Raw genomic sequence first — 20,925 nt, 5'->3', positions numbered from 1 at the left:
TTTCTACAGCCCATTTAGAGAGTACACATAAAGTCTGATGGCTCATCTAATAATAGTTATCTGGATTTGGGGCAGAATCTGGAACTTCCTTGAAATGGGTAGATGTCATCTTATGAGCTTCTGATGGCTTCCTGCTAACACACATTTCAGTCAAAAATCAGGTTGCTTCTGTCTCACCAGCTGTAGAGCTGTTACATACATCCTACTACCTCCCACCCGCTCTGTGAACCCTTGATCTAGACACATTGGCAAGTGAGGACAGACGCAGGGATGTTAAGTGACAGGCTGCAATTTTATTAAACTTAACACAGGGGAGGGGCACTACCCACCTTGTTACCCATACTCTCATCTACCAGGCATTTTAAGTGGTTCCAGTGCAGGGGTTGGAGGGCTCCTACCATATAACCCACAGGTTGGGATAGATTCTTCTCAGCCTAGCCCTAGGATTCAGCCTGCTCTTCTGAATCATTTCACACACCTCAGGAAGGGGACAGATGATATTAAAATGGGGGGAACCTTGACCTACGAAGGCAACAAGGTGTCCTCCTATCCCATGAGTGCAAGGCCCATCAGCAAAATCCCAGGTCTTTTACTTCTGGGAACCGTCCCTTTTAGCCTTTTCACCAAGGCTAATGGTCCACTAGTTGCAACTAACTAACATCCTACCAAGTACTACCACTAAGGACTGAATTCTATTCCTATTAAATCTAACTGTGCTTCGAGGATGCTGTGAGGAAGGTGAAAAAACCTACCAGGCCTCTGCCAGTTTGGCCCCAACGGGAAGAAAATATTCTTTCCTGACCCCCAAAACAGGCACTTGGTCAGACCTGCAGCATCTGCAAACACATTCCCAAAACTACATCTACAGGAAGTGAGGATTGGGCTGCTGAAATAGAGCTCCACATGCCCCAGGGTAGGGTTTAAATTAATGAAATGAGAGAATGACGGACCAATCAGCTCCTTACCTCCCCCCGCTGACCAGTGAGTGGATAGAGTCTCTGGCGGGGGGAGGTGTCACTTCCAGAATGTGCTGTCCTTTCCCTTTCTAATGGGGCTGTCCCAATCACTGCCCATCTGGTTTTGCACCCACTGAGGCAGGTGAGTGGCATTAACATCCACCGTTGTGCAGAGTCCAATTACTTGGACTTTATATACAGGAAAGTGATAGGTTATGGGATGGGTGGAGGGAAAGCCACGAATCATTGCAAAAATTAACCTAAAGCCACTACCCCTCTCCATCTAAGATGTGGTAAGGACTTTGACTCACTGCACTGACTTTCAATAGGAATTAGGCACTAAATGACTATGAAAAGCTCCCTAAAGAGTCCCTTTGGTGTGTAAATTGATTGATGAAAGATATGTCTCTGACACCTATGGGAATGTTTTTGTATTAATTAACAGATTTTAAACGCCATTTGTTGAATATATATTTTAATACAAGCAATAATTGTATATTGTTATGAACAAAAATTTAATCTTTTTTATTTTTAGTAAAAAAGTGTTTAATTTAAAGTAGGTGAAGATGAGGAAGATGAGGAAAATGAACCAGAGGTACCAGTTGGCCCACGTCCCCGAAGAATATCTGAACTAAATATGAAGGAGAAGATAACACCAATTCCTGAAGGGAGTGCCTTCTTCATTTTCAGCAGCACCAACCCGTAAATATCACCTTTCTAAATGTCACTTCTGTGCCTGGGGGCTTCATCACTGAAGAGCAAATTCTGCCCTCATTGAAGTCCAGGGCAGAACTCCCATTGACTTCAATGGGAGCAAGATTGGACCTTACATATTTCATTAAATAAATGAATTTGGTTCCTTATATCCCATTGGTATGGTGGTATTTTCCAAAATTCAACATTGAAGATAACAATAAAAGCAAAGATGAATGAAAAAAATAAAAATAAAAACAATAAAACCTGGATGCTTTAGGGAATTGGGATTGGGATATAGAGCCTTTCATCTCTAGGTATGATTCCAGACTTGGGCAGTGGTGAAGAAAGCTGTTTTGTTAGTCGATGGAAACTGTGACCATCTAAAAAAAGGAGGACTCGTGGCACCTTAGAGACTAACCAATTTATTTGAGCATAAGCTTTCGTGAGCTACAGCTCCACTGAATGCATCCAATGAAGTGAGCGGTAGCTCATGAAAGCTTATGCTCAAATAAATTTGTTAGTCTCTAAGGTGCCACAAGTCCTCCTTTTCTTTTTGCGGATACAGACTAACACGGCTGCTACTCTGAAACCTGTGACCATCTAGTAGCTGTTCAGTTGTGCATGTGAAGTGAGTAGAGTCCACGTCATAAAACCATCAACACAATTAGCAATCTCACTGGCAGTCTCAGCATACAGGTTAAAGAAGGACTTGGCTTGGAAACAGAGTTACCATCTCACCACTAGAGGTCCTTCCAGGTCAGGTTTGAGGAACATTTGTGGAGCAGTGTATGTGTGGGGCAGTTTATTCGACTGCTGCCCTTGTTATATCGATTCAGTTAATAAATGACTTCAGTCTCCAGACCTGTCAAGCAGCACTTTTCAGAGAAAGACAAAATTCACTAAAAAAGTAAGTTATTGAAACTAAATAGTTTAAAACTTACACACATTCAACTTTAATTTAATAATAAATAGAGCTCTTCAGACATTAAGACCAGATTTCCAACAATGCTGAACACCCACAGATCCTGTTGACATCAATAGCCCAAAGTCATTATCTTACAGTCCTCACACACCCCAAAAATCCTCTTGACTTGGGGGGAATTTTGCTTGCAAAGGGACTGTAGGATTGCTTTGTGGCTTTTCCTTCTCTAAGTAAAGCAGGTAGCATCCGATGAAGTGAGCTGTAGCTGTAGCTCAGGAAAGCTTATGCTCAAATAAATAGGTTAGTCTCTAAGGTGCCACAAGTACTCCTTTTCTTTTTGCGAATACAGACTAACACGGCTGCTACTCTGAAACCTAGGTGGCTTCTGTTATCATGGAAGGTAATCAACAGTACCAGAACATACAGAAATCCTCTATTTACTAAGAGGAGAATAGGTTCCTTAAGAACCCACTGACTTCTCATGGGAAGCTTTCAAAACTATTTCATTCTGCTGATTCTGCTTTCCCACTGATGTAAACGTGGAGTAACTCTATTGAAGTGTTCAGCTGGAATGAGACCCGAACTGGGTTCTATGACTCTAATCCTGTGTAAAGCTGAAATCAGCATTACGTGGTGGCTTCCTAGTAGCAAGCACAATCTTGGAACAGCTGGTAGCCTCATTAGGAAATTCTGTTTTGAATAGAGCCCTGACGTATCTAAATGAGACACTGAGCCCAGTCCAACTCCCACAAAGTCAATTTAGGAATACTTTCATTGGCTTTAATGAGAGTTGGTCCAGACTCATTGAGCCTGAAATTAAGCCTTTCTCATTGAGCCTGAAATTAAGGCTTTACTCCTTCATAGGAATATCTGCTAGCATGGACCCCTTTGCATATGCGCAGTGTGGCCCAATACTGGGGTTTTAAAAGAAACCTAGAGGAGTTAGGCATCAAAATCCCATTGAAAATCAGTGGGAACTGGGAACCTAACTCCCTTAGACTCCTTTGACAACCCTAGCCTCAAAGTCTATGGGCCAGATTTTGAAATCCTTTACCGAAGTTTAAATCAAAGCAGTTGCTCTGGATTTACCTGGGTATATCTGAAAGCCGAATCCAGCCCTGCTCTTAGAATTGTTGCCATAAGCTTGGCAGAGAAGTTTAGAACACTTGCTCTTTGTGAGCCCTGCCTGCTGTAAATTATTTACACATGCGTATTTTTCTGCCTCTTTTTCAGAATTCGAGTGGGATGCCACAGGCTCATCAACCACCACATCTTTACAAACCTCATCCTTGTCTTCATCATGCTCAGCAGTGTTTCCCTAGCGGCAGAAGACCCAATTCGCAGTCACTCTTTTCGAAATAACGTAAGCAAAAATACATAGATGAGTCTACATAACAAATTTTTAACTTATTATGCCTTCCTCCTGACTAATAAGTAATCATTATGCTTGGAATATGCTTATTTTTATAGTGTAGACCTACATGATAGCACATTTTAACTAGTCTACATATATTTGATTTTTTTTTCTCGCTACACATAGTAAAATGTTAAGTATTTTACAATTTTACAAAGAACAAAATACTATTTATACTACCTTTACTAACTAGCGTGGATCCCTTTGAAAAGTAATGCATGGAACAGGGAGAGCATATTTTAATTCTAAATGAATTTTACTTTTTATTTGTGTTGACGTTATGGGTCTGATCTTTTCTCATGCAAATTAGTTATTTCAATTACATGAGTAATTGGTGGCAGGATGAGGCCACATGTAAATTAAAAAAATCAAATGAACAATTTAATTTTAAAAAATTATGACATGAAAAGCAGAACATTTTAATTCATTTTTTAAAAGTGTTATTATTTGAATCTGATTTTGAATATATTTTCAGCTTATAAATGTACATTATACACCCTGACAACGAAAGAAAAAGGTACTAGGTAGAAATGTATCTGTTTCTGGAGAGCCACGTGTTACATACATTGGTATGCAATTCATCTATGAATAGAAATCTCTTTTCTCCTGTTCTCCCATTTGCTTCTTTCATATATGCAAGAGTTATCTTATGATGAGTCCACAGACATATGGACAGCCCTATCACTTCTGTGTATGAAGATATTTGTACATTAACAAAGTAATACTGTTCAGCAGTTGCAGTCTGATTTTTAATGGTCAGCTTGAGAAATTGTCTTTTTCTTTCTTTCTTTCTTTCTTTCTTTCTTTCTTTCTTTCTTTCTTTCTTTCTTTCTTTCTTTCTTTCTTTCTTTCTTTCTTTCTTTCTTTCTTTCAAATTCAGAAATATAAAACTTCTGCTGTATTCATCTTAAATGTCTGAAATGACCACTACGAAGTGGTTAGGTTGGATGTGATTTATACATATGTTTTTCTACTTAAATAATTTTAAAACAGTAACCACAGAGTAAAAAAAAATCACTATAATTCTAGGCACCCTTAAGGTTCCCATGAAAAATGGGTGGGTGAGTTACAATCCAACAAAGGAGGAGCTCATTTGTTAAGTAAATAACCATGTTACCTAAAAATGGCTCCCTATAGCTGAAACAAGCACTGTACCCATCTAGAGTACTCTGTGCTCTTGAGTTAAACAGGAGCTTTGCTTGGCACTCATATACCATGGTGATGGGTGACCTTATACAAACTGAGTTAGATACAAGGAGTGCATACTCCGGCCCAATATCATATCTCCTAACATTTCACCACTGCTGCATATCCAGCATTAGTGGTGATGTAAAGAAGAAGCCCCTCAGCTTCCTATCAGCTTTATACACTTTATATAAGTATGAAATTATTGTTACGAAAAAGAAATGTAAAGAAGCAACCCTATAGGGCAGGGATCGACAACCTTTGGCACGCGGCCCATCAAGGTAATCCCCTGGCGGGCCGGGATGGTTTGTTTACCTGCCACATCCGCAGGTTTGGCCGATCGCCAATTTCCATAGTTCACCATCCCAGGCCAATGGGGGCTGTGGGAAGCGGCGCGGGCTGAGGAATGTGCTGGCCGCCGCTTCCCGCAGCCCTCATTGGCCTGGGACGACGAACCTCTGCCAGTGGGAGCTGCGATGGGCTGAACCTGAGACACAGCAGGTAAACAAACCGTCCCGTCCCGTCAGAGGCCTACCCTGATGGTCCGTGTGCCAAAGGTTGCTGATCCCTGCTATAGGGAATACCATATAGGGAATTTTGGGTTGCTATGACTGAGCTTATATCACCAGGCCCCCTCTTTCTCTTGCCTGTAGTTTGATGTACAGAGGCTGCTCTGCAGCTCCAATAGCCTCTTCAGACCCTGCAGAAGGAAGATGGGGCAGGATCAGAGGGGGATTGAATAGAGGCCCTGTCCTCTTCCAGGCCTCAGCAGGTGCATTTACACTGCAAATAAAGACTTGCAGCAGTGAGTCTCAGAGCCCAGGTCAAGTGACTTGGGCTTATGGGGCCTGTGCTATGGGGCTAAAAATAGCAGTGTAGACATTCAGGCTCAGGTGAGAGCCTGGGCTCTGAAACCTGGAGCGGGGGAGGGGTTGCTGTGTGGTCCACAGAACTTGGCGCTTGACAATAGAAGAAAAAAATGTTTTAAAAAATCTTAACTTTGTTTAGAGGTAAAAAGAGGTCAGAGCACAGACACTTGTATTCCTTCATAAAATATTCAGTGGAAATATGTGCTTTTCCTATCTATACAATCTGGTTAAGTATATTCTTATAAATAAGTCACACTAACAGATAAGGAAGAGACAGCAAGTAGCAAGTCCTTGAGTTCCACCCACAGTATGAGACTTACTCTGGAAACAGTTTGAAGGGCTGAATACTGTCTTTTGCAGCTAGAAGAATGCTGAGCAGGTGTAGCTCCTGAATAGAGAGGCTGTAAAGGATTATCCCTTTGCAGGGGGCACACAGGCAGAACGCCTGAGGGAAGTGGAGGTGGGTGTGCTCCTTGCCCTTCAGAGATGTGCAGTGTGTTGCGCCTATACTCCGGCATCTGGATTCTACATTGACCTAATGCATACAACCATGTTTCCCACCAGTGGCTGGGCCCAGTGAGTAAAAGAACCTTCTAATTAGTGACAGCAACTGGTGCTGTTCTGTTAGCTCAGGTGGTAGGGACTTGTGTTTTGAAAGCTGAAGTCCAGAAAGTGCTGAAAAGTTTGATCCTTGCTGCTGGAAATGATATCTCTACAAATAGGGCCCCATTCTAAATGACTCTCAAGCTGGGTCTTGAATTCCAGTAGGCCTCAGATCTGTTCAGTGCAAGCTTTGCTAATGGGGCTTCACGCACAGGATCACATCTTCTTTTAGAGGCTGACCCATGTGACTATGGGAGCCTTCTGCTCAAAGCTGAAGGAGTTACTTCTTTAACTCAGTAGTGTCCGGTGCTTTTGGTGTGAATGTCCTGGGTTTGATCCCCAGTGACAACCATGCTGTCTTTACCTATGCTATCATAGCTCATTATATTAGTAAGAATGCAGAAAGAGGGGCTGCCTGCCTTGGCTATATCTCTGACCCAGTAGGTCATACTTTCTCTGTGTGCTAGCTGACGAGTTCAAAATGTGCTACCCCCAGTGTTTTGCCTAGCTCCAACACAGATATAGTGAGGGGAAAAAGTGGTTCTTGGTGACCTCTTCCTTCCATTGCTAAAATTCAGAAGGCAAAATAAAATACTGTTGTCATGCTGCAGTGTAATGGTTTGCAATACTTCCTTTCATATTCTAGAATAGGTCTCTTGCCAGTCTTTGCTGAAAGGCTTTGCTATTTATATTTTTTCAGCTATTGCAGGAACCAGAAGCATCTGAGCTTTGGCTGAAATGAAAAGTAGATTTCCCTGTGTCTAATCTAATATGGGCCCCTTTTCCCTGTTGTCCATTATTGAATTTTCCCTGCCATTTCATTAGCTGCTGATCACTGGCATCATGTTTCTGACCGGAAGAACAAATGCGTAGTTGGGTAATTCCCTTGAAAGGAAAACTAATGTTGGATTGCTTGTTAGTTGCCCTGGGTAGGTGCTAAAGATAAATGCACTGTTTCCTTACACAGGTGAAATCCTCGCTGTCTTGAAGTCCATGGCAAAGCTCCCATTGACTTCAGCGGAGTGAGGATTTCATCCAAGGTCATTCTGAAAGCTCTGCACGTCACCTTTGACTCTACTGTTATTTTTATTTAATTTTCCATAAATTACTCACAGCTATATACACCAAAATACAAGAGAAAAAGTAAATGCGTTAGTAGATTTTAGGTACTTTACTTATTCATTAATTTTGCTATGTGGTCCTGTAGCCAGTACATACTGCCTACCACAGCAACAAAATACACATAGCAATATTTAGACTGATTTAGTAAATCTGACAAAGTATACGACAGTCTAATTTTTCGATTCAATACTGTGGTGGAAAAAGTACATTATTAATAAGCTTTTGTTTGTGTGAGAGCCTGTAAGTATATTGGAATCGGAAGAAAGAACATCTGAAAGCTGATAGGTAGGTCCCTACCAAATTCACAGTCCATTTTGGTCAATTTCACAGTCATAGGATTTTAAAAATCATAAATCTCATGATTTCATATATTTAAATCTGAAATTCAATGGTGTTGTAACTATAGGGGTCCTGACCCAAAAGGATGTTGTGGGGGAGGGTTGCAAGGTTATTGTAGCGGAATCTCAATATTGCCAGACTTACTTCTGCGCCGCCGGTGGCGGGGTTTTGCCTTCAGAGCATGGCCAGCAGCCACTGCTCTCCGGCCATCTAGCTCTGAAGGCAGTGCAAAAGTAAAGGTGGCAATACCATGACCCCCTACAGTAACCTTGCAACGCACCGTAGCCCCTTTTTGGGTCAGGACCTCCTGTTTGAGAAACGCTGGTTTCCCACGTGAAATCTGTATACTATATACACAAAAGACCAGATTTCTCGGGGGAGACCAGGTTTCACGCGGGACACCAGATTTCATGGTCCGTGACGCATTTTTCATGGCCGTGAATTTGGTAGGGCCCCACTGATAGGAGAAAAGTCTAAATTGAAAGAAAATATTGCATATTTGGTCCTATCATTTTATGATAGAAGAAATCTCACTTTAAACTTAGTAACTTCTAATGAACTTTAAAATAAACAAAAAATAGTTATGCAGCAGCTAAAAGTTCAAATTACTTTGCCTACATTTCCCAACTAAATTCTTAGATTAAAGTAGGTATTTTTGTGCATGTGATCTAAATTGTAAATATTTATTTATAGATGGATTTCTTACTGTGGCACATATTATACCTTGCAGATACTTGGTTACTTTGACTATGCTTTCACAGCCATCTTTACTGTTGAAATCCTGTTAAAGGTAATGAATTGTTAATTGATCCTTGTTAGCTCAATAGCAGCTTTAGCAATAATGTTTGTAACTTTTTGTTTACCTTCCAGATCCTAGGGTATGCAGATTATGTCTTCACTAGTATGTTTACATTTGAGATCATTTTGAAGGTAACAGGTTTATAAAGAAGTTTGTTTAAAAGGATTTTCCTTGTGTGTCACCTACCAAGAAAAGGCACTTGAAGTGTTCTCCACCTTTTCCCTAAACGATCAAAGCTAAACTCTTTTTAAACCAAAGGATTTTTTAATTTGACAATATTTTATAGTTTTGATTGGTTATCTTTGACCTTTGGGTGCATGTAGAAGCTACTTTTTATCATCACATCAATTTAATAATTCATTTTTTACCCTTTTTTACACTTACAGTTTGTCAGAAAAGGGAAAAATAATTCACTGCGCATGAGCTTTCCTCCTCCTTGTTCTGGCATTTCCAAAAAGATCATAAATCTTTTAAAGAGGGAGCATGGATTTTCTCATTTCTCTTGCTGAACTATATTCATAGAGCTAAAATAGTAGACAACTATTTTCTTGCAACAGGACTTGCAAGATATATTGCGTTTATTTATAGTCTAAGATACTTTGCATTTTATCTTATCTTGGGCATACATTTAAATACTCAGAAAGGCATAAATATGCTTGCTTAAATGTATTACCCATGCATGAGTTCAGAACTGATATTTGAATGTGCAGTTTGTGTACTGATTATTAAGACCATACGCTGGGGCTACTCAACTTTTAGATATATGAAGATTACTCTGGCAAAGCAGCAGTAAAACTAGGGTTTATGTTTACCTGGTGCAGTCTGGGTGACAAATGGAGAATGAATCATGAAGAATAATTAGATATGTATAAAACACTGCTTTAGAGCTATATACATTTTATAGCCATCACAAGATGCTTGAAAGCTTCATGCAATGAACAACAGCCATAAGTCACTTGTTGACTAGCTTTGACATATACCAGTGAATTTTTGGTACAGTAAGAATCCGTACATAAACTTTGCATTTCCAGCTGAGGATTAAGCATAACAAAAACTCTTCTACCAGCTTTGTTCATATTGGTTTGTTCTTTTCACAGTGCATTTTGATTAATACCAGATAATGCAATATTTGGGCTGTTTACAAGATAACCTGTATTTTATATAGTAAACTATTTTTATGTTTGTAAATGTTCACCTACTCCTGCTTATATCCCATGATTTCTTATATTCAGTAGTGAGGAGCCTGCTAAGAAAATAGTAAATTAATTAATAGTTGTAAAGAGCTCTGAAGATGTAAAATGCTAGCATAAGTACTAAGTATTCTTATTATTTATTATTTCATAGTTCCATAGAGTTTAAGGCCAGAAGGGACCATTAGATCATCTAGTCTGACCTCCTGTATAACACAGGCCATTAAATTTCACGCAGATACTCCTATATTGAACCCAATAACTTGGGTTAGACTAAAGCATTTCAGTCCCTAGGGATGAAACTGCTGTGAGCCCCAGACAGAGGACGGGAAAGACTGAGGGGTCACCAATGTACTGAATGGCAGGGAACTGATCAGGTGAGACATGCCCAGATGAGCCCAGCAGAAGATCCAAGCTCCATGCTGCCAAGGAAAGTGAAAACCTCCTATGGTCCTTGCCATTGTTAAATCAAAGCAATGCTGAGAGATGAGCAGAGAGAATTATACACTTGACAAAACAAGTAAAAACAGTAAAGTTGCTGTACTAACATGTCTCAAACTTTGGCTATGCTTACTTATGATTAGAGCTCTCCATACTGTCCATGCTGGGTTTTGCACTGTGCTTTCTGCAATGCCAAGTCCTGTTGCTAAACACTCACAACAAGAGTTAATTCAGGGTTAAACATGTAGTGAACATTATGGTAGAATAATGCACATCTCATTTAAATTCCAGACCAAAAAAAAAAGATGAAACTGGAGTTAATGTAACTTAAAGGTAAAATATATTACAAGAAAATTATAATTATCCCCAAAACAAGCATTAAAACCAAAAAATTCAGAGTTAAGATTAAAACATAAAGAAATCCATAGTAAGATACAGAAATACGCAGTTAAAACACACATGAAACCTTAATTCTGCCCTGTAGTGACACCACAGGGGAGGGGCAGAATGAAAAACTCTTTAAAATGTAAGTATAATCTAATGTGGGATCATCAATGTTTAAAAAAGCCTCTATCATTATCATGTAGTGTCACTAGAAGTAAATTCTCAGAAAACTAATTCTGATCTCAAAGAGTAAGTGCAGTAAGTTGGGGGAGGATGTGTATTATTAATTTCATACATAGCAAAGACATTGAATGTCTGCTTAAATGCGAATACCGAATTCAACCTTAATTATGGGGGAACTGGGGCTAGGTTAGCTCCTGTTGCAAGTCAAAGTAGTTTCTGGGCTAGTCTAATTTTCATCAGCTGGAACAACACTTATGGTCCATTTCACTGGCGCCACAACCACTCCAACATGTCCCCATGTGGGGGTCAAGACTGAATACAGAAGCAACTATACAAACCTATGCCAATCAACTGGTTTCTTTAAACCAGCTGTCCATCTTGTTTGCTCTCCTGGAGCAGTGCAGAGGGGACAGAGTGAGACTTCTGCCGCTGCCCCAGTTCTGCTCATGGCATACCTATGTAGGCCAGTCAGCACTCCTGTGGAATTTTGTACAGAAGAAAGAGACAGCAGCGCTAGCTGAGCACAGAGTAGTAGAAGCTCGCCCTGTTGAGTACATTCTGGGCAACTACTGAGCTTCCATTGCGTGAGAGCTGCAACAATGTTCAACTCTTCTCGTCCACTTCCAAGCCTTGCCCTTGACCCTTTTAAAGAACAAGCTGGTCTTTTTGCATAATGGTTTTTGTCAAAGACTTCAAATGGGACTTATAATTATTAAAGCAGAGAGCAGCCATATAAATATGGTGAGACTTAGATCTGTCTTTTTATACAACTCTATCTTTCAGTGTGGGAGTGTCCCACGTTACACTAACTATGAAGGTGCTCACACACTATGGTGATGGGGATGGAATGAATAGACAGACAGATATATGGATAGGTAGAGGATGTGCTCTATATGATCATGTGAGAATACAGTTGTGAATATTATGTGGACTTTATTGTCTCCATACATCTCACTTCATTAAGCCTCGGGCTTGTATTAAATCTAGGTTTTTGTTCTTCTACCTTTGGGGATATTTAGCAGGTGAGCAACATTTGGCTCACAAAGAGGGAAAGATTAACAGGAAGATGAGAACAGAAGGACATATAAAAGAAAGAACAGTCTCTGGATCCAGCAGCCCTTTTCAGGCGTGTAATTCCCACTGAAGCTAACAAGAGCTCTTGTGTGAAAGGGCTGCAAGGATCAAGCCCATAAACAGTGATATATGTTGTAGGACACATATACTTATAACTTGTGGAATCTTTTTTTAAGGTGTTCACTGATGGAGCTGATCACCACCCTGGGACAAACAGCCACTCCCAGTTCAGTTTATAGCCTCTTTCCCCAGGGCTCTGTTTAGTCTCCAACACAAAACAAAAAGGAAATGTAGGACAATAACAAAATTAATAGTCTTGTTCTTGGCTGAGACCGTGGGGCATCTCGTCTCTGGTAACTGAAGGGTCTGGACCTTCCCAGCCTAGGACTTGGATCCCTGGGGCCGTCCTGCAGCCTTCTGCTGCAACCACAGGAGAATGTGTGCCCCTCACCCGCTCTTGGAGCCGGGGCCCTCATTTATAACCTCCAGCTGGGAATCAGACCCAATCATTGGGTGTTGTTCAGCAGGGTCTGCTGGTTCCAAGGACCATGCCTGATGGGCTTTCCTCCAGAACAGAGCCAGCTGTTCCCACATACCCCTTGGTCCTTAAGGGTATGTCTACATAGCCAGTGACGGCCTGCGGAAGTGAGCCTCCAAGCCAGAGTCAAGACGCAGGACTCATGCCACAGTGCCAAAAATAGCTGTGCAGTCAGTACTTGGGCTGGAGCTCAGGGGCTATCCCCCCCCCAAGGCTTCAGAGCCCAAGCTCCCGTCAAAACTGCAATGTTTATACTGCTATTTTTAACTTGAGCCCCGTGAACCCAAGTCTATCAACCTGGGCTTAGCGGCTTGTGGGCTGTGTAGAAATACCCTAAGGGGCCAGACCACCATGTTATAGGTTGGCAGCTTTTTATTTCTACGTAATGAATGGGAATTATGGGCCCAGTACTATGAGATAATAACAAGCACTTCCTGAGAGATACTGAGTACCCTCAATTCTCCTTGAAATCAATGGCAGTTGAGGGTGCTCAGCAATTCCCAAGAGGTATTTAGAACCTTAGAAGATTAGATTCTGTATTCACATAGCAGATGAGCTGGGTCTATCTGATGACCAGGTATTTTGACAGTACCCACAACTTTTGTTCAGATTAGGTGTGGTACAATCTATACCCATTAAAATCCATACATAAAAAGAAAATTCTATTTGAAATGCCTGTTTTCTGATTATAATTGGTTTAATAGGTTTCCATCTATCCATTTTTGAACCAATATATAACCTTAATTAAGTTAGAGATATCTGTAATAGACTGGAGTGTTTTGTACCACCCGAGAACATCTCTGTGCTTCCCAAATTCTGCCTGCACCCAAGGCCAGGGCAGTCTCTAGCATAATATAGAACAGGGGCTGCTCTAATTAACTGCAATCTCTCGGTAGCTACCTGTGGGCTACTTCGCAGACGGGAAGGGCTGTCGCCCTCAACACTACAGCTACTCCCTCCCCTATCCCCTGATACACCCCTTTGTGAGCCAGCACATCCCCAGAGTGAGGGCAGTGAGGGAGGACAGCCTAAGGCCGCATATAACAGCCCTACACTGCTTCTGCATGAGATTTTTCTCCCAGGCTTTTGCAGCCCCTTTACTGTGCTATGGTAAAGGCCTAATCAGTTCAGCTTTTGTGCACACACAGAAGTGTAACATTTTGATATCCGGAACAACTACCACATCTCGTTCTGTTGCTTAAGTGCAAATTGTTTAATTTGGAGGAATATATATTCAGGCTGTTTTTTTGTATATTAATTATTGTAACCGATAAAATATTTGATTATACATTTGCAGCCTCAACAGATGTCTTGTAAACAGCCTAAATTTCAGGTTAAATGAAGAAAAACAGAGAGTAAATGTGTAACCATTCTATTTTTAGATGACAGCTTTTGGAGCATTCCTTCACAAAGGGTCTTTCTGCAGGAATTACTTCAATTTGCTGGATTTGCTAGTTGTGGGTGTTTCTCTGGTGTCGTTTGGGATTCAGTAAGTATTACAGTTACATTTTAAGTGGCCTATATTTTTTCCTCGGGGGTTTTAAAGTAAAAGTGGCCCTTTGTAAGGGATTAAATTCTGCCGCCTTTATTCATACCTTGAGTCTGGGTGTGCAGAATTAGCATTTAGTTACTCCCCCTCCACCTCCAGAGCAATAAAATGTGGCATAGAAAATGTTATAATTCAAGTATGGGCCAGCAGTAAATTACTACTTCCCTACCTTCACACCAGAGCAGCATAAGCTGAGGGCATTGTGCCTGAGAGGGGTAACTCACAGAGCTACTCCTTGGTATGTTGCAGCTTATGCATAAGGCTACGATTTTTTCGGATAAAATGTTAATACATTTCATGGCAGAGGTGCAGGAAAAGAAATATGTGTCATGCAGGGTGGGGTGCTGTTGGAGAGTGAGCTCACCCCACGCTCCCTCTGCAGCAGTAGCTCCTGTCCTGTGCGGCTGGGACCAGCTCCCTGTTCCAGGCATTGCAACCATACCCATGTGGTCACAGTACCATTCGGGTTTGGCATATCTGCTCCTCTGTTTCCATCTATGGAAGGGCAGATACATCAAACCTGAGTGGTGCTGTGACCTTGTGGGTCAGGTTGCAACCTGGAGGGGAAAGGCACCGTCACTGGCCAGTGCAGGGATCGCAGACTTTATTCAAATTCACAATTAATGAGAATACCATGATTTCCATGACAAAATAGTAGCCTTGTGCCATTTAGAACTATAATTGGTGGTGAAGCGGGATTTTTTTACCCTTGTGATCAGGCAAGCCACAGCCATCCTAGAATAGGCTCCAGCTCCCACTACTTTGTCGAGGGCTCAATTCTGCTGCACTTGAAATCAACAGTAAAATTCCCATTGACTTAGAAATGAGCAAGAGTAGGGCATCATTAACTTGTTCCTCAATTTTTATTCCACTACTCTACCTATCACTGGTTGCTCTAGTATCTCATTAATTATGTTATTCAACGAGGCAGGTAGTACCACACCAGTCATAGACTTCATAGACTTCAAGGTCAGAAGGGACCACCATGATCGTCCACTCTGACCCCCTGCACAACACAGGCCACAGAATCTCACCCACCCACTCCTGTAATAAACCCCTAACCTATGTCTGAGCTATTGAAGTCCTCCAATCGTGGTTTAAAGACTTCAAAGTGCAGAGAATCCTCCAGCAAGTGACCTGTGCCCCACGCTGCAGAGGAAGGTGAAAAACCCCCAGGGCCTCTGCCAGTCTGCCCTGGAGGAAAATTCCTTCCCGACCCCAAATATTGTGATCAGCTAAACCCTGAGCATGTGGGCAAGACTCAACAGCCAGACACCCAGGAAAGAATTCTCTGCAGTAACTCAGATCCCACCCCATGTAACATCCCATCACAGTCCATTGGACATATTTACTGCCAGTAGTCAAAGATCAATTAATTGCCAAAATGAGGCTATCCCATCATACCATCCCCTCCATAAACTTATCAAGCTTAGTCTTGAAGCCAGATACGTCTTTTGCCTCCACTGATCCCCTTGGAAGGCTGTTCCAGAACTTCACTCCTCTGATGGTTAGAAACCTTCGTCCATGCTACTCAGCACTGAGCAAAATACTCTGTATTATCTCTCTCTGACAAATAAAGGGCCCAGTCATACGAGATGCTGAGCATCTTTTGTGGGGTACTGAAAATTTCCAGCTCCGCTTGATTGGAGCTGATGGTGCTCATCATCTTGCAGCAGGCTCTCAGCATCTCACAGGGTAGAGCCCGTAGTTTGTCAGAAATACTGAAGAATGCTTTGGCCAGTATCTTTCCCCAATGACAAAACATACCTGATCTACAGTGTATGAGCAGCCCATGTACTTCTAATTCCTAAGTTGTTCCTGAAACCAAGACACTCACATGATATGTTTGAGAAATTAAATAGGTGTTTTTGATAACAGTAAAGAAGCTGAGATGTATTTCAAAATGCTAACTTACAAAATATTTATTTACTCCAAGGAGTAAATAAGAATTTTTCCTTCTAGAAGGGAACTGCATGAACATAGATAATTTTAGTAAAAGAATAAGACAATTGAAAAATAAATAACTTAGGAAATAACAGGCTAATGCTTGCTTTTTTCCCCCCCACTAGATCAAGTGCTATCTCTGTTGTGAAGATTCTGAGAGTTTTAAGAGTCTTGAGGCCTCTAAGGGCAATAAACAGAGCAAAAGGACTTAAGGTTTTTATCTGTATTGTTTTCCAAGTTATGTTTCTATTGCCCTGATATTCTGCAGTCCTACTGCAGGCAAAACCCCCACTGAAGCCAAAGGAAATTTACCTGGATAAGGACACAGGTCTGGGCCGTAAATCAGTTTTTGATTCTTAAATATGCTAGTCCAAATCCCAGGGCCAGCTCTAGGATTTTTGCCGCCCCAAGCAAAAAAATTTTTGGCCGCCCCCGCTTTTTTTTTCGTGCCCCCACGCCGCCGGCTCCACCTCAACTGCGCCCCTTCCCAACCTCTTCCCCAAATCCCGAGCCCCACCTCCTCCCCCGGGCGTGCCGCATTTCCCCCCCCCCCCATTGCTTCCTGCCGCTCCCCCTCCAACCTCCTGCCCTAGCTCACCTCTGCTCCGCCTGCTCCCACTTCTCCCCTCTTCCTCTCAGGCGAGGGAGAGGCAGCGCATTCAGGGGAGCAGGTGGAGTGGAGGTGAGCCGGGGGGGGCGGAGCGCAGGAAGTAAAAGGGGGGGGGGAGTAGAGGAATCCTTCCCTGCCCCAGCTCACCTCCGCTCCACCACCGCCACCTCCCCCGAGCGCCCTGCCGCTCGGCTTTGCCTCCCTCCCTCCCAGGCTTGCTACGCGAAACAGCTGTTTCGCGCACAGCAAGACTGGGAGGGAGGGGGGAGAAGCGGAGCGGCGGCGACATGCTCAGGGGAGCAGGCAGAGGCGAGCTGGGGCACATTTCTAGGGGTGGCATGGCTGGCACCGGAATGCCGCCCCTAGAAATGTGCCGCCCCAAGCACCTGCTTGTTTTGCTGGTGCCTAGAGCCGGCCCTGCCAAATCCTGCTCTAAGTCACAGCATTTAAATCTGGAGCGTCACCAGCATCACTGAAGGCAGATTTTGACACATAATGCATGCAGCAAGCCAAATATCATTGCAATTTATTCACTGTAATTCCACTGTGTATATGTACTGCCTGTCACTTTAAGATCTGAAGTAGCCTACTTTCAACAGACTGCTGATACATTCAGAAAATCATGCTAATTTCTGGTAGCAGCATTAAATTAATTCTGTGAACATTAAATGAATATTTTCTAACTGATTAATTTATAAAGTGAATATATAAATATATTTTATAAATCTAAGAAAATGTGTGTGGCTAATGCAGTGTACATTTTTCTACAATAATGCCAAGTAACAAAATTAAATTGTACTAAAATCCTTTTATTTTTCCCTTTTATTCACAGCATGTTGTTCAGTGTGTCTTTGTTGCTATTAGAACTATTGGTAATATCATGATTGTCACAACTCTGCTCCAGTTCATGTTCGCCTGTATTGGTGTACAGCTTTTTAAGGTAAATAAATGAATTCCTTCAAAACACATTCAGGCCTGATCCTGCACCAAGGCGTGCCAACTGACTTCAGTAGGGTTCTGTGTTGGAACTGGGTTGTACCCCTGCTGAGCCAATAACAGGATCAGATTCTAAGTTTAGTTAATTTTTATGCCCTACATTCCATCTACATCTTTTGTTTTATAAATAGGGAAAATTTTATCGGTGCACTGATGAAGCAAAACAGAATCCTGAGGATTGCCGGTGAGAACCCTTTCATTTTATAAATCAGATATACACTATTTTGAATTATAATTATAATAATAATAATATAATATGCTGATTTATAAGACAGTCATACCCTGAAGCCTCTGAGCACCTTAGCAGAATTATAAAGAAAACCAAACTCAAGCACATCAAACACAGGTAGGGAGGTTCCAAACCATTTAGTTTTTTATAGGTCAAAACCAACACCTTAAAATCCACCCAGAAACTAGCAGGCAGCCAATGCATGTCACAGAGCACATGAAGTCAGGAGCAGACAGCGCCAATAAACTGATTGAAATGAACATATATCTCAGGGAAGGGATGGCATCATTCTGTGACTAATTGAATACTTCCCAAGTGTTATACAATCAGTTTCTGTTTCTTTTCTTCTTCCACAGGGGAATATTCATTGTTTATAAAGATGGAGATGTTGATAATCCAATGGTCAGAGAAAGGGTTTGGCAAAATAGTGATTTCAACTTTGACAATGTTCTGTCTGCTATGATGGCCCTTTTTACTGTGTCTACCTTTGAAGGCTGGCCTGCGTAAGTGAACATTCAGTATTTCCATAATATCATTAACAGATGTTGCATTTCTCAAAACAGTTGAATAAAATTTCACTGACGCTTCCTGAATGGCAAACAATCACCTGCGCTTTTTAGAGTCTTGAGATGATGGGCCTGATCCTGGGATGTGCTGTGGTCCCTTTACTTACACTAATGTCAAGGGGAATTGTGGCACTTGGCACCTTGAAAGATCAGATCTTCTCCAAGGATATAAAGCCTGATTGTCACTAATGAAGGGGGAATTCAGCCCTATAAACATTCTAAATAGTCTAAGGCTGTCAGGCAATAAAAAAAATTAATCACGATTAATTGCGCAATTAAAAAAATTAATCACGATTAATCACATTGTTAAACAATAATAGAATGTAATTTATTTAAACATTTTTTGATATTTTCTACATTTTCAAATATATTGATTTCAGTTACACCACAAAATACAAAGTGTACAGTACTCACTTCATATTAATTTTTTATTAGAAATATTTGCTCTGTAAAAAACAAAATAAATAGTGCTTTTCAGTTCCCCTAATACAAGTACTGTAGTGCAGTCTCTTTATCATGAAAGTTGAACTTACAAATGTAGAATTATGTAAAAAATAACTGCATTAAAAAATAAAACAACGTAAAACTTTAGAGCATACAAGTCCACTCAGTCCTACTTCTTGTTCAGCCAATGGCTCAGACAAACAAGTTTGTTTACATTTTCAGGAGATAATGCTGCCCACTTCTTGTTTACAATGTCACCTGAAAGTAAGAACAGGTGTTCGCATAGCACTGTTGTAGCTGACATCGCAAGATATTTATGTGCCAGATGCACTAAAGATTCATATGTCCCTTCATGCTTCGGCCACCATTCCAGAGGACATGCATCCATGCTGATGATGAGTTCTGCTCAATAATGATGCAAAGCAGTGTGGGAAGCACATTCATTTTCATTAACTGAGTCAGATGCCACAAGCAGAAGATTGATTTTCGTTTTCAGTGGTTCGGGTTCTGTAGTTTCCGCATCGGAGTGTTACTCTTTTAAGACTTCTGAAAGCATGTTCCACACCTTGTCCCTCTCCAGAGGTTAAAGTAAGCCGGTGTGGTCCGGTCCAGCACACCGATAAGAGAGGTACACAGCCAACCGTACTGGCAGTGGCCGGGAACCCCGGGGCTCTGGCGGTAATTTAAAGGTCCTGGAGCTTCAGCCCTTGAAATCACTGCCGGATCCCCAGGGTAGCGGCCGTGGCAGGGGGCTCCAGCAGCGATTTAAAGGTGATTTAAAGAGTTCAGTTACAAATTTAATTAACACATTTTTTTAACAAGCATCATCAGCATGGAAGCATGTTCTCTGGAATGGTGGCCGAAGCAAGAAGGGGCATAATGAATGTTTAGCATATCTAGCACATAAATACCTTGCAATGCCGGCTACAAAAGTGCCATGCAAATGTCTGTTCTCACTTACAGGCGACATTGTAAATAAGAAGCGGGCAGCATTATCTCCTCTAAATGTAAACAAACTTGTTTCTCTTAGTGATTAGCTGAACAAGAAGTAGGACTCAGTGGACTTGCAGGCTCTAAAGTTTTACATTGTTTTGTTTTTGAGTGCAGCTATGTAACAAAAAAATCTATGTAAATTGCACTTTCACGATAAAGAGATTGCACTACAGTACTTCTGCGAGGTGAATTGAAAAATACTATTTCTTTTATCATTTTTACAGTGAAAATATTTGTAATAAAAATAATAATATAAAGTGAGTACTAGACACTTTGTATTCTGTGTTGTAATTGAAATCAATATATTTGAAAATGTAAAAAACATCCACAAATATGTAATATATTTCAGTTGGTGTTTAACAGTGTGATTAAAACTGTGATTAATCATGATAAATTTTTTAAATTGCAGTAAATGTTTTTGAGTTAATCAAGTGAGTTAACTGTGATTAATGGGCAGCCCTAAAATAGTCTAGTCTTTATACTGCAGTTCTTGTTGCACTTCTTTCCTCCCTGCCTCCATCTTTTGCATTTAGGCATGCAGTCAATGGCATGCGATCCTGTATTCTGTATTTCTTAATCTACCTGCTTCTGAAATAGACCAGGTTTGCCATTTATAAGTCAAGGAAGCAGAAATAATGAGGGAGGGTCTTAACTGTGCAATGTTAATTCTATGATTCTATGTGTTTAGTATATTCCTTAGATTGTGTATCCAGGTAATTCCAACAGGTGGTATTCACTATCTTTCTAGTCTGTTGTGGACAATGGCTACATATTCAAGGACAGGCTTTCCATGATGGTCTTTGATTGTGTGACATCACTGTGGCAAGCACAGCTCAGTGTCTCAATCAGAGTGGCTGTGGACACATTTGTAATGCACAT

General features: G+C 41.3%; 1 protein-coding gene across 6 annotated transcripts in view; it reads left to right on the top strand.

Annotated features, from left to right (window-relative positions):
- Positions 1-20,925, top strand: part of CACNA1D (calcium voltage-gated channel subunit alpha1 D) — a 321,562-nt gene that overhangs the window by 209,008 nt on the left and 91,629 nt on the right. For all 6 annotated transcript variants that reach the window (XM_043551625.1, XM_043551623.1, XM_043551627.1 and 3 more), the window contains exons 19-26: positions 1,514-1,658; positions 3,808-3,937; positions 8,837-8,896; positions 14,098-14,204; positions 16,334-16,421; positions 17,651-17,758; positions 17,946-17,998; positions 18,400-18,546. In XM_043551625.1, the coding sequence (XP_043407560.1) occupies positions 1,514-1,658; positions 3,808-3,937; positions 8,837-8,896; positions 14,098-14,204; positions 16,334-16,421; positions 17,651-17,758; positions 17,946-17,998; positions 18,400-18,546 (838 nt within the window). The remainder of the gene's footprint in view (positions 1-1,513; positions 1,659-3,807; positions 3,938-8,836; positions 8,897-14,097; positions 14,205-16,333; positions 16,422-17,650; positions 17,759-17,945; positions 17,999-18,399; positions 18,547-20,925) is intronic.

Source organism: Chelonia mydas, chromosome 7 (genome assembly GCF_015237465.2).
Source record: "Chelonia mydas isolate rCheMyd1 chromosome 7, rCheMyd1.pri.v2, whole genome shotgun sequence".
Classification (NCBI taxonomy): domain Eukaryota; kingdom Metazoa; phylum Chordata; order Testudines; family Cheloniidae; genus Chelonia; species Chelonia mydas.
This window is presented reverse-complemented; position numbering and strand designations above follow the sequence as displayed.